Raw genomic sequence first — 17306 nt, forward strand, 5'->3', positions numbered from 1 at the left:
CTCTTTATGGGTCTGCAGAGAGTGGTGGAAACAGATAACAGTGAGCTGAAGGAACCTTTTAGTTCCTTGAGAAGTAACTCCTGGGACCTAAAGTTCCAGCGAAAACACGGCTTATGTGACATTTGCATTTTTAATTTAGTTTTATAAGCAAAACTTTTAAGTTCTTGCTGTACCTAGAGGCTGTCCTATTCATTACACACCACAATATTATCAGTTAGCAGCTGAGGTTGTACTTGTCAACCCTCCCAATTTTCCCAGGAGACTCACGTTTTTCAGTCAGCTCTCCCCATTTTCTCCTAGGATCACATTTCTCCTGTATATCTTCCAATTTCAGACAAATTTTCTCACCCTTTTTTCCTTTCATTATCACATCTATTTCTGACCCTGTACAACATTTGTAAAACTAAAAGTCTACAGTTTCCACCTGGACAAAAATACAGCTACAACAACGATTCCCATTTCTTTAGGAAAGTTTTTAAAGAAAAAGAGGCATGCATTTGTTAAATCTGCCGTGTCAATTTCCTTTTAGAGGCATGGCCAAAAAAACAAATGAATTTAAGAAAACTGATGAATATTAATTCGTGCCAGAGATTTATGCAAGTTCACGCTAGAGGGACAAATTATTCTGTATTTCTTGAGAATGAAAAGTATTCAGCCTAAGACTGCTGTTGCGCTGTACTTATTACTTTGCTATGTTCATTCTTTAAAGGTCATCAGAATCCAGACAACAGAGTCTCTGAAACTCAAATTTTTTTGGTATCAGAATCCTCCCTATTTTCTTTTACGGGTGTCCTTGAAAGGCTCAGTTGCTCGTGAGCTCGTGCTCGTGTGGGCAAATGGTCCAACAGTTGAAGAAAAATATTTCTCAACACAGAACTGCAGGAATTTAGGGATTCCACCATCTAACAGCCATAACATCATTAAAAGATTCACAGAATCCAGAGAAATCTCTGCATGTTAAGGGGCTAGGCCTGTGACCTTTGACCCCTCAGGCAGCACTGCAATAAAAATTGCACTAAAAATCTTCATAATTGTATAAAGAAGACTACATGGGAAGAGTTTTGAAAACCATTGTCAGTAAACATGGTTTGTCTCAGTGTCTGCAAATGCAAGTTAAGAGGACCTCTCTGGGCCCGAGCTCATCTGAGATGGACTGATGCAAAGTGGAAAAGTGTGTCCACGTTTCACAGCCAGTGTCTGTGATGGTACAGGCGTGTGTTAGTGCCCATGGCATCATGGCTAGCTGCCACACCTATGAAGCCTCTATTAATGCTGAAAGGTAAATACAGGTTTGGGAAAAACATGCTGCCATCTAGGCGACGTCTTTTTAAAGACATCCCTCCTCATTTCAGCAAGACAATGCCAAGACACATTTTGCGCATTACAACAGCGTGGCTTCATAGTAAAAGAGTTCAGGTACTAGACTGACCCGCATGCAGTCCAGACCTGTCTCCCATTGGAAAATATGTGGTTCATTATGAACCACATAACATGACAACAGCACCTGAAGTTGTATATCAAGCAAGAATGAGAAAGAATTTCACTTTCAAAACTTCAACATTTAAGGTCACCACACTGTAAATACTAACATCACGTTTAATCACAAATACTGAGTTCACCTAACTTGAACTTGTTATTAACACTCATTTTAAATAAGTTACTTGTACGTGTATGCAAAAGCCCCTAAAATAATATGAAAATTTTAAATAGGATCCTTTATTTTTAATTATTTTTTTATAATCTGAGCAGACGGATAGAGCGACTCTTTGGACAGGAAGTTAATGGAACTTGGGATCTAGTATCATTTTTTATCTGTACAACACATCGGGTGTGTGCTTTTGGCTCATGGCCAAACAGGAAGTTTCAGTTTTGGCCCTTGAAGGGAAAAAGTTTGTCCACCCCTGATTTAGATATTACAAACAGTCCATGTTCCCTCACAAACAGCAGTGAGCACAAGTTAAACCTGTTAAACCTGCCTGTTGGACGTCCTGGAGCAGCTCTGATCCTCCATCCTGTGATCCAGAACAAGGTAAATATGAATATTGTAAAATAAAAATAAAACTGTGCAAGTCATTTTGAATTAAAACAGTTTAAAACAGTGTTTTAGTTTAGAACTAGTTTTGGGCCTTTTAATATTTACTTATTTTTTCTGGTAAATAAAGTTATTATTAATGCTAACTGGCCCCTAAAATATGAATATAAAAGATTTACAAGTGAAAAAGAATTGAAAACTGATTAACTTTAATTAATGAATGTCCATCCTGACAACCAATCACTTACCGTTTTTCGAGTAGTCGGTCCACGTCTCTTACTTAATAAAGGAGGTAAAAGGGAAGTGATGGTGTTTGAAAGACGGCGTGGGAAAAACGCCACATGAGTCCTTCACTCTCCCTTCACGGCAGGTGAGTTGGTGAATGCCAGGTCTTCATTTCCCCCCTTTTTTCCTTTTATTTTCTTCTTTCACAAACCTTTGGTGTTTGATTTTCTGTTTGATCACGGACCAAACAACTGACACCTGTCCACAGATCTCTAACTGACTTTGTTGGCGAGTTGATTTACTCTTTTCACTCTTTACTAAACTGAAAACTTTCACACAGAGCCTAATTTGATTTGTTTCGAAGAGGGTTTACTCGGGCCAAGTTTTGAGATACTGAACTGAACAAACCGAGTTCTTTTTGCTGTTTATTACTGAAGACCTGAAAAGTTGGGTTTTTATGTTGAACTCTGAAGAGTTTCAGAGAATATTTATTTTGGATCTGATTGAAAATGACTTTCTCTCTCTCTTTTCTCTTCTGTCTCTCTGGTTAAATGTGTTTTTTTCATTGTCCCGTCAATACACTGATTTATACTGAACGGACTTGTGCTGCATTGTCATCCTAATTATTTGTCAGCTGTTGTTCTGGTGGTTCTTCTTCTTTTTTTTTTTTTCTTTTTTTTTTGAAATGTGGGTTTATTCATGCATCCATGTGGAGGAATGACATTTTAAAATTTCAAACAGGAAACTCTGGCTGACTAAAAACGATGTTGAAATATTTTGCTGACAATCAGTGCATCATCATGATTTTTGAAAAATGTTCAGCAAGGGGAAGTAATGAATGACAACTAGTCAAACTACCATGATCTAAACTTCTTTTCATAAATTAGGCCTCATTCAAGTTTTTCCCACAGTTTTAAATGTTGTTACACACATCCATCATTTTAGACGTTTTCTTATCATTCCAGTCTACTGACCTCCATTGTCTGTTCTTTCAGATGATCTGTGCTGCAGACTGTCGTCACTAACATGGAATCGAACGGCTCACTCCACAATCTTTTGGGCCTCTTGACTCTTTCAGCAGCTCTCACAGGTAGGCTGTCTTTAATACGATGAAACACAAGGGATTATCACAAAAATGTGTGTGTGTACATACATATATACATGCAGTACTGTGCAAAAGTTTTAGGCAGGTGTGAAGAAATGCTGTAAAGTAATAATGCTTTCAAAAATATAAAATGTTTTTTTTTTTTTGTTTTTTTTGTTTTTTTTTTAATCAATTTACAAAATGCAAAATGAGCCAACAGAAGAAAAATCTAAACCAAATCAATATTTGGTTTGACCACCCTTTTCCTTCAAAACAGCATCATTTCTTCTAGGTACACTTGCACACAGTTTTTGAAGGAACTCAGCAGGGAGGTTGTTCCACACATCTTGGAGAACTAACCACAGATCTTCTGTGGATGTAGGCTGCCTCAGATCCTTCTGTCTCTTCATGTAATCCCAGACGGACTCGACGATATTGAGATCCGGGCTCTGTGGGGTTCGTGTCATCACTTCCAGGACTCCTTGTTCTTCTTTAAGCTGAAGATGCTTCCTAATGACATCAGCTGTATGCAATTCTTCCATGAAGACCACTTCTGTCCAGACTTCTCTAGACGGGTGCACCTGGCTCCCATTGGTTTCTGCTACTGATGGCATTGCTGGACATCCTCTGATTTGGAAGGGAAGTGAGCATAATGTGTCTTTCATCTGCTGCACTAAGTTTCCTTGGCTGACCTCTGTGGCTATGGTCCTCAACATCGCACGTTTCTGAGTCCAGCTGACGTCCGACGAGCGCCTGACCTCGCCACGACATGAACTTTGTGGGGTGCAGCCATGGGGTAAAATTTTGATGCCTCGACATGAACCATGAGATGGCTTGGCTGGTGTCAGATGGGCGCCCGATCTTGCTGTGATGGTCATGGTTCAGCCATCACCTCCTGTGTCTGGCTGTTGTCTGACGGGCACTCAACCCTGCCGCAACAGTTGCGGCTCGCCCGCCGCCTCCTGTGTCCAACTGACATGTGACAACCTTGCCACAACGTTGCCGTGGCTTGCCATGTAATCTTGATGTCTTGCCATGAAACATGAGATTGCTCGGCTGGCACCTCCTGTGTCCGGCTCGCATTTGACGGGCGCCCGACCTGGCTGCGAAGTTGGAGGGCGTGGCCTGCCGTGTAATCTTGATGTCTCGCCATGAAACATGCGATTGCTCGGCCGGCGCCTTCTGTGTCAGGCTGGCGTCTGCAGGCTAAGTTAGTATGACCGAGCATTTTGACATTTTGACCGCCAAGTTTTTACTTCATCCTTTTTGAATACATTTTACCAAATAAAACCAGCAATTACTGGCTGTCGGAAATCCTACAGCCTTTCATTTATTACACTACAGAGCTCCAATGTAACTCTGCTTGGCAAAAATATCTTTATTCTTACCTTGATGTTCAGTCCCCACACAGAGTAAATTCAACAATTTGTTGTACTATATATATATATATGTATATATATATATATATATATATATATATATATATATATATATATATATACATATATATATATAAACAAATGCAGATTAAGTCCAGGACTGCATTTTTAAAGTAGAGATAAAACATACATTTTCTTGTTAACATCAATAATAACATACATTTACAAAAAATAATACTGAATGAATATAGTGCTGTATTCATTTGAATATAGGTCAAAGTTTTGGCAAATCTTTGCATTCTGTTTTTCTTTACATTTAACATGTCTCAATTTTTTAAAAATTGGGGTTTTATAAACACTAGAAGAAAATATGTACAAAATGAAAATTCACAAAATGTTATTTAAATGAAAAAGCTGTACAGTTTGTGCAGGAATGTGCCAAATATAGTAATCACTGAAATATTCAATGTAAATATAACCTCCAACAAACCTATTGTATTATGTATCCTGAGGCTGTCCTCAGTCTGTTTCCCAGGGATTGTAAAGCTTTATTGTTATCAACTTCCCTTTTTAAGAGGCATGTTCACTGTATGGACAGGACCATAAAGTGAAGAGAATTCTGCTAATTGTTTTAGCAAACAGTTGCCCACATTTGTACTTTGTTACTGATGGCATGCAGTTATGAGTTGACAACAGCAGGAAACGGCATGGTTTGCCTTGATATGGTATTAAATACAACTACTACTTCCTTATGATCCACACCCCCCCTCCCCTTTCTCCCACATCTGGCCCTCCCTTTCCTCCACAGCCCTCCCTGTGTCCTTGTGCTCATGCCCCACCTTTTGTCAAGTAACAACAGGCAAACTTTAGAAGTCCACACCCCCGTCAGGCACAGCACACCCATGCACATGCTTACGGTAGCAGTTAAGGTCAGCAGCTCAGACGAGAAGTGGAGCGATACCGGGATCTACTTTATGGGACAGATTTACTCTGCATAACTGAGGATTTGATGAACCACCATGGGAATGAGACTGAAAAACTTGTGCTGAAGCTATAGATGGAAAATAGGAGTTTGGGATGAGTGTGAACACAGACTGCGCTACAGATTGTGACATTTGTAAGGAGTGGCTGCTTGTTTCTCAACATTTAGAATATCAAATATAGGGAAGCAATTGGTGGGAAGCTGGTGCTAGTCTCTTGCAGGTTTCATCTTTTTTTCTCTAACCCCCTTCGCACCACAGGCTGTTCAATATACTCCTCCACAAATATTCCTAACCTTCCTCACAACCCCTTTTATAATTCCTGTAGTGTATATCTCTCTTTCCAACAACACTTTCTGTATATCTCTGTATCCCCACAACCTGTCTTCACCGTCTTCATCCCTCTTTCCCCACTACCAGCAACAATGGGCCTGACTTTATGGCAGTACCAGTTCAGGATCATCATGCTGGGGGACTCCACAGTGGGCAAGTCTTCCTTGCTGAAGCGCTACACTGAAGACTTGTTTCTGGAGTCCATCAACGACACGGTGGGTGTAGATTTCTACGTTCACTTCCTGGAGGTGGAACCGGGTGTCCGTGTCAAGCTGCAGTTCTGGGATACAGCTGGACAAGAGAGGTTCAGGTGAGGATGAACCCATCTGTCTTCTACATTTTGTGCCAGTCATAACTTAACAGATTTTAGTTTCTTGGAGTCTTTGCACTCAGACATAAGCCACTGTTAAATTTGTCTGTGCAGAAAGTGCCTGTGGAACATGTAAACTCCAGCTGGACTTGCTTGAGATTCTTGAAGATGTTTCACCTCTCATTTGAAAGGCGTTGTCAGTGCACTCATCCAAAAGGCTTCTTCAGTTCTCATCAGAATTTTAAAAAAGCCTTTCAGAGGAGAGGCGAAACATCTTCAAGACGTCTTGTTGCCTTGTACAGCTCCAACACAGTACCATGACCAGGATGACTGAGACTCTTCACACACTCCTAGACAGCAGGTTGAAAAAAAACAGATGCAGTTATAGACAGTTATTAAGAGGCGTGCCAGACTTCTTCCACAAGGATGGATTTCTCACATTGTTCAAACACTGGTTCTTACTCGTCTGGATTACTGCCCAGTAGTGTGCTCAAGTGTGTCTAGTAAAGACTTTGAAAAACAATATTTAGTACACAATAGAGTTGCATAACAGGCTCTGAACTGCAACAGAAGAGCAAACTTCATCAAAATGCATAAAACTTTATGTTGGTCTTTGGTGAAAAACTCAATGTCAGAACCCAAACAAATATGTCATTGTTTAAAATCCTGAATGTCCCATACCATCAGTTTGTATATAGTGGTAACAGCCATAAGACATAAGCTTCAAATAAGACATATTTTGCTGCATAATATTTGACTCATGGTCATTAATAAGGAACTTTCTTGTGTACCATTGTATTACTCAATTTAATCACTTCATACGCTGTTTTTAGTGGCACTACTGTTACTTTTGAGCCGTATTAAAATTTTGATTATTTGTAGATGTATTATAGTGACTTACTGTCACTGTTATTATCATCATTAGTAATTTTATTGTGCAAGAGGCCTCATTTCTTCTGATCCCTGTTGTTTTTGTTCCAATTCCTCTTCTTTCTTATTTTCCCACTAAAAGTGTTTGTGCAGCAAAAACTGGAAGACAAAAACTCACAAACTCACTGGTCCCCAAAAAAATGTCAAGATCCTTTTTTATCAAAACAGTTCATTTTCAAAAACGTTTAATAACTGATGAATGCATTGAAATATCAACCTGAAAATCGTGACACGTTTACTGTATTAACGTTTAATCTCTTAATTCATCTGCATTGAAAATTTGCGGGGGTTTTTTCCACTCTACCTGGATCCTGTTAGAACCTGCCTGCAGCTCTTGTTTGGTTTTGTCTGGGTTTTTGTTGTTGTTTTGTCTGCTTTTGCCTTGGATTTTAATTGCTCTACATTATGGTATATCATTTACTTGTGTGGACACCAGGAAGAGAAGCTGCTACCTTGGTTGTGGCTACTGGGAATCCAAATAAATAAATTAAATCAAAAATACCTTTTTTATATGCACCAGGCCCAGTAGCACTGTTCTACACTTTTTTTTGTATGAGACAGTAAAACAAAGAACACCATTCTTATGATGAATATTAAAGAAATGACTTGGACACATTCAAATATACTATCCAAACAAACTACCGCTGGTTATTCCATTCACACCGGAGCTGTTCATCAGTGTTTGCTTTCAGCTACGACTGTGTATCCACCCTGTCGCCCCTCACAAGATCACTGTGCAGTGTGTGTGCAGAGATGCAGTAGGCTGTGTGTAATGCTTAAAGTGGAAAAAGCAGAGCTTTGAAAAGGCTTCATTCCTCCTGCTCAGCATATTTAATGAAAACACTCAGAGTAACATGTTTCATTCTGTCTCTAAATTCATTATTTCAGTTCTCCAGTTGAATGAAGCGTAGCAAATTGCAAACTGTGCCTGTTTGTGTTTACCTCCTCTCACTCTGCATGGTATCTGTAGCTGGCTAATCCCACATGAGTCAGCTAAAAGCTCAGCCAAATCAGGTTTGTTTTCATATGCAAGTATTCTGAAGAGGAAGTAAGTTTTCAGTTCAACTGACTGCACAGAGAACCCTGCACAGAGCCTTTCCTTTGGTTTAAACATTAAATGACTCACAGGGGAGCCTCTTGACGATTTCATGATTAGAGTGAGAAAAACATAGTGGTTATCAAATTCCTTACAAAGGACAGACTCTTTGTCAATCAGCTTATCTAAAACCTCTCAACTCAAACAGTGCAGCAGAGAATCAGCTGATTATTTACTCACTGGCACAGGAAATAACTTGGTAGCAAAGTCTGAACTCTGCACTACCCTGTGAGGGTGTCGGGAGGTTTTCATGTGTTGAAATTCAAACCTCCTCCCTCTTGCTTCTTTGTTTTCCTGCCATGTCTCCCTTCTTTCCTCAGGTCAGTGACCCGTTCTTATTACCGCAACTCGGTCGGAGGCCTGCTGGTGTTTGACATGACCAACCGAGCCTCCTTTAACCACATCAAGGAGTGGCATGCCGAAGTGTGCCAGCGAGTGCAGCCGCACAAGGTTCTGTTTGTCCTGGTGGGCCAGAAGAGCGACCGAGACCCTCAGGGGGAGAGGGTGGTGAGCCGGGAGGAGGGCGAGAAACTGGCCGGACAGCTGGGGATGCCCTACATGGAGGCCTCTGCCAAGTCAGGCCACAACGTGAGGGAAGCCTTTGAGCTGCTCACTCGACGGGTCTACCAGGGTCTGCTGAGCGGAGAGGTTGAGCTGCAGGAGGGCTGGGATGGGGTCAAGTGTGCTACACCACAGGTGCTGCAGTTACAGAGAGCCAGCCTGGCACAGGCCAGCTTAAATGCCAAGGGCAAAAAAAAGTGCTGTGGTTAGACTGTGGACTAGCGGTGGTCGACCACATGCGCTCATGTTACTGTGGAACCAAAACCAACCCCCAGGAGGTTGGATTTGTGTCGGAAGCTGTAATAACCTGACCACCATGAAACAGTCTGATCTGAGAATCATTTTTTTGCACCTTTGTTGTGAAAATACAAACTATAGAGACTGATTTGAGGAAACATTTTGTCATTTTGCATGTATAATACCTTGACATGAAAGGGTTAAAGGGTTTACCACCTGCTCATTGGATTACCATTGTTTTTGGGTTGGTTATTGAGGTAAATCTATCATCCACTTGCTTATTTTACCAGCAATTGGCTGATCAGTGGTGCAAATTTTGGTCCCTGGTTCTAGATCTCATAACCTTTCATCTAGCGCCATCATCAGGTCTAAATTTCAATGTGCCCAATACTTTTGTTTATGACCAGATAGATTTCCGGACTTTTAAAGTTCAAAATGCAGTGGTGTAAAGTACATTTACTCAGGTACTGTATTTACAAATTCAAGATACCTATTTATTTCAGTATTTCCATTTCATGCAACTTTAGAAATCTAGTCTACTTCATCTCAGAAGCAAATATTGTACTCATCTTACTCCACCTTCTATCTGTAGTGGAGAATTTTCAGTGTGTTGCTACTTTTACTTGAGTAAATGATCTGAATACTTCTTCCACCACTGTGATTGCAAACCAGAGGGTTCTTGATTCCTCAAGGGGTCTTAAGATACATCTGAGTCGTCACAACATTAAGAAAGAAAGATCATATTTTTGTTACAATTTTTTACAACTCGGTTGTTGTATTTTTTCTTGTAAAATACTTGGTATTCTTTTGCTCTTTCACAGAGCCAGGAACTAATCTTTACTGGAACTGCTCCCAGCTCACGTCCACACTAAGGTCATAACTTGTATTGAGTGTTTTCAAGTAGGCACTGGTTTATTTTTAGGGGTTGCAAACCAAAACGGCTGGGAGTGGCATCACTATAAGGATATTCTGCTCAGAACTCATTCCTGGACATAAATCTGCGATTCTTGTCTTTGTTGCTCGTTCTGTCAGTGACTGTCAGCAGTTGAGGTATTGGGGCCCCCTGGCTGAGATTAGAAACATCACCCGAGGCATTTGTGAATTAATCTTCTGGGCCTGAGTAGTCTGGAAATAAAAAGACTTTGTTGCATCACCAATAATTGCACTGCATCCTGCCAGTGAGTGATTGTTTTCAGGTGCTGTTGTTGAAATTAATTAAATAAAAACTCTGGGGTGCCTTTGGATATTGTTCTTTTGAAATGTTGTGACAGATTTCTATAGCAATTACCATTCATCTGGCTGATGAACAGCCTCCCGTGTTTTGTGTATCCAAAGTGCAGACAATTTATTTTGCTAGTAAAAGGCATCCAGATTAAAGATCCACTGTCATAATGAACTGATGTGTCTGTACACTGATTTATGTCCTTGGTTCTCTGTAAATATACAGAAAGTGAACTGATTATATTTCATGATTTTGAATGTTTTGCTTCCACTTAACCCTTCAAAGTGTCTGTGTAGTCACGCGTACAAAGAATGAAACCCTTTTAAATGAACAGCTATAAGTGAATTTTGTTAGTTACAAGGTAAAAGCCTTCACATCCACTGCAGATTCAAAAACAACCTTTTCCTATGTGTGCAGAACCCTTAGCCAACTTTCACTCAGTTCAGTCTGGCAACAGATGCCATACTTCAAAATGTCTCCTTGTTTGATGAGGTCAGTCATTTATTTTTTTTTAATAATTGGGCATTGTGAAAAGTAAACATCTGGGCACCATTTCATCTAACAGTTTTGATGCAATTTGTTGAAATAGACAAAAGTAATAACATTGACAAGGATGGTTGAAATAAATGTGTTAATGTGATAAAAACCTGCTACATTCTGTAACAACATGACAGCATGTACATGTCTAACAACAGAGACAAACAATTTACTGTATTTGCAGTCGGAATTTGGTATATGTATGTATAGACCCTGTATAAAAACAAACTATGATCAACAGCATTGTATGAATAGAGGGTAAACAAGGGGACCCTAATCTCTTACAAACTCAATGGATATTAGAGCTGCACGATATATCGTTTGAGCATCGTCATCGCAATGCACGTGTGTGTTCTCATCTAATTTCAAGGGTACCTGACACACACTGCGCGCAGCGACCCACCAATCACAATCGTTCTTAATCAGTTTGCCAAAGCGGACCACGCCCCTGCATATGGAGTGAGTCGCCGGTAACAACATTGGAAAATGAGCAACGAATAACAGGAAATCGCCGAAAACTAAGACTTGGTGCCAAAAAGAAAAGCAACGTCACATATCTGGAATTATTTCGGCTACAAGAAGGATGATATTGACCAAACACGTGTTCTGTGTCGACCTGTTGCCACAACCAGAGGTAACACAACTCATTTGTTTGACCATTTACGTCAGCACCACACAGCTCAGTACGACGAATGCAAAGCCAGATCTGAATCGGACCACATGTGAGCATCATAGTTTTACTGTCACTGTTACTTTTGTATAAGTTATAATACCTGAAATCTCAATGCAGATGCTGCTGTGTGCAGCGCATCTGTGAAAAGCTTTAAAAGCCGTCACATCACCTTGAGTGAAACTTTTTTCACTGATGTAACTCTGCTATCACCAAAGAAACAGATCATAAAACTGTGATGTTCATTGAAACTTTGGTGATATCAGCTGTCTTAACTTCTACACAGCTCCTCTCTGCTCACCGGTGCAGCTCTGTCTCACCCCGTCTGTGACACAGTGTGTCTGCTGATTGATTGATCATGACTTCTAACCAATCAGATGTGCTGCTGTAGGCGGGACATTGAGCCAGACTACAGAGCGTAGTTGTGTATTATACTGTACAGTGTATAATGATCTAATATATGTATAGTGTATGCATACTACAGCACTGTATAAGTTTGAAGTTTTTAATATTATTACCATTATCTTTACTATTATCATTATTATTACATAACTATGGTGATAATTACAGACAAAGGTCAAAGAGTGGATTTTAAAAATAACCCTAATGCCACCACCACTTTTTTCTTTTTTGCTGATCCGAAAAATGATCCGATCCGTGACTCAAAACAGTGATATGATCCAAAAAAAAAATCCTGTATTTTTTTTATATCGCAATATATATTGCAGGGTTAAAAAAAATCGCAATGTCAGTTTTTTCCAATATCGTGCAGCCCTAATGGATATGTTAATTTATTATAAGCAAGATAACAGCAAGTTTAATTTTAGGGAGGCAGATGTATTAGTAACATTCACGTCCACAAACTCTCGTATCAAAAGGTTATCTGGACACAGCAGTGGTCAGAATCCAAAAGAAGTATTTCAGTAAATGTTTATTGACAAAAATGCAATGAATAGAATTCTGTCAGGTTTAGCTTAATGGCAAAACAGAATCAGACAAGAATTACATTACTGTGGGACAGTGCTGGCAAAACACTCAAAAGTTAGGGAGTCATGACAATGAAACACTATCTAATGTCAAAAAAAAAAAATCTAAGCCATTGTTTTCAGCTTTATTAGTCCATAAAAATCCCAGTTGAAAAGAGAAAAACAAAAAGAAAAAGACAATACACAGAGTGGGTACAACATATTAGCATACGGTCTTGCTACTTTTTGGTTGTCTTGCGGATCAGCGCCATTCTCTGAAATGAAAACAAATACCAACTGTTAGTCCCACTGCAATATAAAATAAATTGATAATGCTGGCAGATCAACAGCTGTCATGTTCCTCTATAAGCACCGTTAACAGAAACAACAGCGTCCCATTACTCACCTGTTTGTGAGCCTCTGTGGTACAAGCTTTCTTGAACGGCCGGATCTCATCTGAGCCGTAACCAGGAATCCACATGTTCCACTGGCGCTCTAAGAAAAGACAAGCACCATGTCAGCAGGACACAGTCAGGATTTCACTCACACATGTGAAGTTGCATCAAACGCTTTGTAACTATAACAAGATCATTTGGTCTCAGGGCTATCATTTCCTTCTTGGTAATATGGAACCAATCAGTCTGATGACGATTTAGCTTCTGGGGGCAACGGTCAATGTTTCAGGGCTTCTGGTATAGTCAGATTATATCAAGCAACAGAGAGCCAGTGATCAGATCAGCCAATGCATTCTCCCCACTTAAACATTCAATACTACTCAGGCTACAAAAGGAGAGTAAATGGAAGTCAGAACACTTCTGATAACAAAATTGTGTTCCTTACCTACAACTTCTGTATTCACATGCAGGTATCTGTTTATAGGCATCACCTTGTTGCTAACTCAGTCTATCAGAAAAGTGTCATGCTTCCATAATCTAATTTGCATCTCGTTTCCAACAACGGTTAATAATGCTGTGAGAGTTAAAATGAAAATAATTTCACCTTCTGTGACCCTTGACTCTTCTGCATGTGCTTTAAACTGAACACAGCCAAGCAGCAGAGATGATAATGTACCTGTCAGCGACTGGTTTCCATATTACCTTAAAACTAAGTACAGGTTCCTCAGGAAGCTTTTGCATTTTCTGACTGTGAATTGCCAGTTAAACTGCTTTAACTGACAGGTGGAAAACATTCTGCTGTTTTGGGGATAAGATTTCCAAACAGCTTTCTTTGTGCATTTTCACTACAGCACAGAGATTCATGACGACTTCCATTTGAGATGTCAGCTGTCATAGTTATTGTAAAATTCAAAGGGGTATGAATCTGCTCCCTTCAATTATGAAAAATATTTTTTCTAATGACTGATCATTTGATAAATAACTTTTTACAATCATAGTAACTGTCATGTCTAAACATAAATATCATTATGACTGACCCGGCCATAAAATACACCCCTTTAATTACAGGCTGACCATCATATAATTCATACTTGAGATTTTTTTTTTGTGAGACCCACAGAGACACACTCAACATAAAATATCAAGTGTTACAATCATAAAAAACAAAGCTGCCAACAACTTACCGAGGTGTAATTGAACATCCTTCACCTCCAAGGTGTTGGACTTGCGATGGCGTGCCAGTTGACAGGCCGCTGTCACTACGCTCTCTATAAAGTCATCTGCAATCTGTAGCAGCATCTGAAAGAAGACACGGGCATTTTGAAAACCATCAATCGTGTGCAGTAAAGGGAAGCAACATTCCATAACGGCTGGGAAATACCTCATATTTTCAGCTGCACACACCATTTATCACACAGTCAGACTTTCAATAGAATAAGATTTCAAAATGATGGATGTGGTAGTAGTTTAGGACAGTTTTAGAGTAACAAAAAGTAGACAGAAGTGGTTTTTTTTTTTCATTTCACACCAAGAGATTTTATTTGAAACTAGCAATTAAAACCAGTGACAGACCTCCTCAACATCCTCATCGAGCTGCTCATTTGGATCGATCTCTCTAACCAGGTCCTGGAGTTTCTTCTTACTGAGCACCTGGAAAGAGATCAGAAGTATCCATTCATCCAGTATCCAGGTTGTCAAAAGTGTCAACACTACAAAACCTTTTAAATACCACATTACAATACCAACAGTACTGAAGCTGTAAGAGGAAAAGATCAAAGTTCTCATTCAAGACCTCACTTCCAAGTTCAGTCTTTATTTTGCTGCCTGAAATTTGGCTCGCAACAAAACCAGACAGTGTTCGGTGACTTTTTCTGTACCAGCACTGTGTGTAAGTTGTTCATTTTAGAGGAAAAACTATCCTATTTTGTGTGCATATCTTTGTCTATCGACGTTTTAAATTCTGGCATCATGACAACCCTAATTGTGTGCCTGCTACATTTGGTCCTACATGTAAAAATATAAACAGGGCAACTACAAGGCTTTTTCACATTTTAAACCAAGACCTACAAAATTAGTTAAGGGGCTGAAACATGAGTTTGACACTGATACTGATAGCATCACACATGTATACATAAAATCTTTATGTCAAATACTGCTAACAGAAACACCAACCATAACATAAACTCAGTCGCTAATCATTTTAGGCTGGAGGACAAGATATGCATGAGGCAAATTTCCCAGTGAGACTGTCCCAAACTCTGTAGCTCTGATTTTGAGAAGAATTCATTCTTCTCGCTAACGAATTAAAGATTAATGCCATAAAGACTGTGGAGCCAGTAGTGGGTCTGTAATAATTAGACTGTTTGTCTTATAGAAAAACAACCTTGGCTATGATAAAAATGATGCAATAAATCAACATGCACATTAAAGGCAAAATATGCAGTATTTTCAAAACAACAAAAACAAAGCATCGACCCATACAAAAATAATCTTTTCTAATTATTTTGCTGTCCTCTGGAGTCTTTACGGACCCAAAATATCGGAAGGCCATTTGACAACCTGGGAATATGACTCAAACAATCAACCATCTTTCTGGTGCATTTGCAAACAACAACTGGTGAATCCTACTTATTCTACCTTTAGGTTTGTGGAACTGTGCTAGAGTATTTACTTCTTTTTACTAAACATTTGTGAGGCTCATATTTGCAAGAGAAATATTACTGCTTCCGATCTACAGCATGACATTTGTGCAGCAGCAAACCCCTGCAGTGTCTTTGGGTTTGGTGAGGTTAAAAAAAAAAAACTGACCTGAGATCCCTCTGGACTACTTCTGCCAGGGGGGCCAGGGTTCAGAACCTTCACTGCTGTTGCGGTGCTGTTGGCCATGCTGGTGGCAACAGGAAAAGTGGAGGGACTCTGGAGTTTCACAAGAGGCAAAACGGATGTTTGTCTGCGCCTGTATGTGTCAGAGTCCTGAGTGACAGTCCAAGACGGGCACAGATGTGTTTTTTTTATATATATGGGGACCACGTCCGTAAATCTGAGGAAAATAGTCAAGTATCACACAAGTCAACATTACAGAGGAAACAGATTGATAAGTCTGAAAACAGAAAATCTATCTCTAAGTCTGTGTTTGATTTGTATATTTTACTCTTTATAATATATGGAGCCTTTTATTCTATCTATTTTACTCATTTATCTTTTCCCCATAACAAAGTACTAAAATATGAAGAGCACTCATTAAAACAGTAACTATTACGAATGAAGAGACACAAGAGAAATATCCTAAATAAATCAGAATTAAATCCATCAATCAATAAAAACTCCAAATACTGGATAAAAAGTAAATGAACGATTAAGAGGACAAGATAAAATAATAAAATGCTAAGAGTGGCCATGTATTGAGCTGAGTTAATCCAAAAATAACAGATAGAGTATTCAAAGAAAAACAATCCAGAAAATAAACTAAATAAATAGTTTAATAAATGCATAGAAAACGTATAATGATATACTAAGAAGTAGTGAGTACACATTAAATATATAAGTAAATGAGAAAACAAAATTCAATTAAAACAACAGACTAAACAGGTAGATCTTAGTGTTGCTTTCGAAAATATCAACAGCTGCATGACACAAGAAACTTAGCTGTAAACCAGCGGTGCAGGATGTAACGTTACTGAGAAATATTCACCAAATTAGCAAAATATCATCACAGTTGTAAAATAAGACGAACAGACAGGTAATTGTTAAAAGGTTGTGAACCTACAACAAATAAATCTAACACGTAAAACACCAACGCTAACACAACGGTGTGTGCTAAAAACAATAGCAGCTATCAAGCTTTGAATTTAGCCGCACAGGCTAACATTAGCAGCTAACCTAGCGGCGCAGTTTCATACGCACTGCATCCCAAAAATACGCCCTATACTGCCAACTTACCCAATTAAACAAACACTATCTGTCCATGTTTCGGCTTTGATTCCACGACACGGACTGAGTTTGACGCAAAAAGACTCCTTCAAATCGGCTCTCCACAGCTAGAAAAATCAGCGACTAGTTGTATTTTTTGCCACTACTTCCGCTTTATTTATTTTGTATTTCCGGGGGTGACCGGTCGCCTCAACGCTGCCACCTGCTGGACAGCTTGTAGAACAACAGCAGGATTCAACAAAAGTGCAAAAGTGGGTTTATGCTGGAGTGAATGCAGGTTGTGTAGAAATGTTTCCTTTATTAATCTTTAAATTAAATACAGCCAATAGAACATTATTCAATACACAGAGGTCTACTGCATTAATAACAATAATAAGAAATCATCATTGACATAAAGTCAATGATAATAATTAAGAAAAT

General features: G+C 39.2%; 2 protein-coding genes across 3 annotated transcripts; one reads left to right on the forward strand and one right to left on the reverse strand.

Annotated features, from left to right (window-relative positions):
* Positions 1 to 5157: 5157 nt before the first annotated feature.
* Positions 5158 to 10563, forward strand: rab42b (RAB42, member RAS oncogene family). Of its 2 annotated transcripts, none has more exons than XM_084727112.1 (3): positions 5158 to 5923; positions 6121 to 6343; positions 8690 to 10563. In XM_084727112.1, exons 2-3 carry the CDS (start codon positions 6126 to 6128, stop codon positions 9138 to 9140), a joined length of 669 nt encoding a protein of 222 aa, XP_084583238.1. In that variant the 5' UTR covers positions 5158 to 5923; positions 6121 to 6125; the 3' UTR covers positions 9141 to 10563. The 2 variants fall into 2 exon arrangements, with proteins under 2 accessions (XP_084583238.1, XP_084583237.1); XM_084727111.1 differs by having other exon boundaries at positions 5555 to 5837.
* A 1946-nt stretch (positions 10564 to 12509) lies between these two features.
* taf12 (TAF12 RNA polymerase II, TATA box binding protein (TBP)-associated factor) lies at positions 12510 to 17056 on the reverse strand. Its single transcript, XM_084727116.1, has 6 exons — positions 16896 to 17056; positions 15765 to 15996; positions 14529 to 14606; positions 14141 to 14255; positions 12968 to 13056; positions 12510 to 12836 (listed from the first exon to the last, which is right to left on the reverse strand). The coding sequence occupies exons 2-6, from the start codon at positions 15840 to 15842 to the stop codon at positions 12801 to 12803; spliced, it is 396 nt and encodes a 131-aa protein (XP_084583242.1). The 5' UTR covers positions 15843 to 15996; positions 16896 to 17056; the 3' UTR covers positions 12510 to 12800.
* Between the last annotated feature and the right edge of the window lie 250 nt (positions 17057 to 17306).

Source organism: Lutjanus erythropterus, chromosome 9 (assembly GCF_056507025.1).
Source record: "Lutjanus erythropterus isolate fLutEry1 chromosome 9, fLutEry1.hap2, whole genome shotgun sequence".
NCBI lineage: Eukaryota > Metazoa > Chordata > Actinopteri > Lutjaniformes > Lutjanidae > Lutjanus > Lutjanus erythropterus.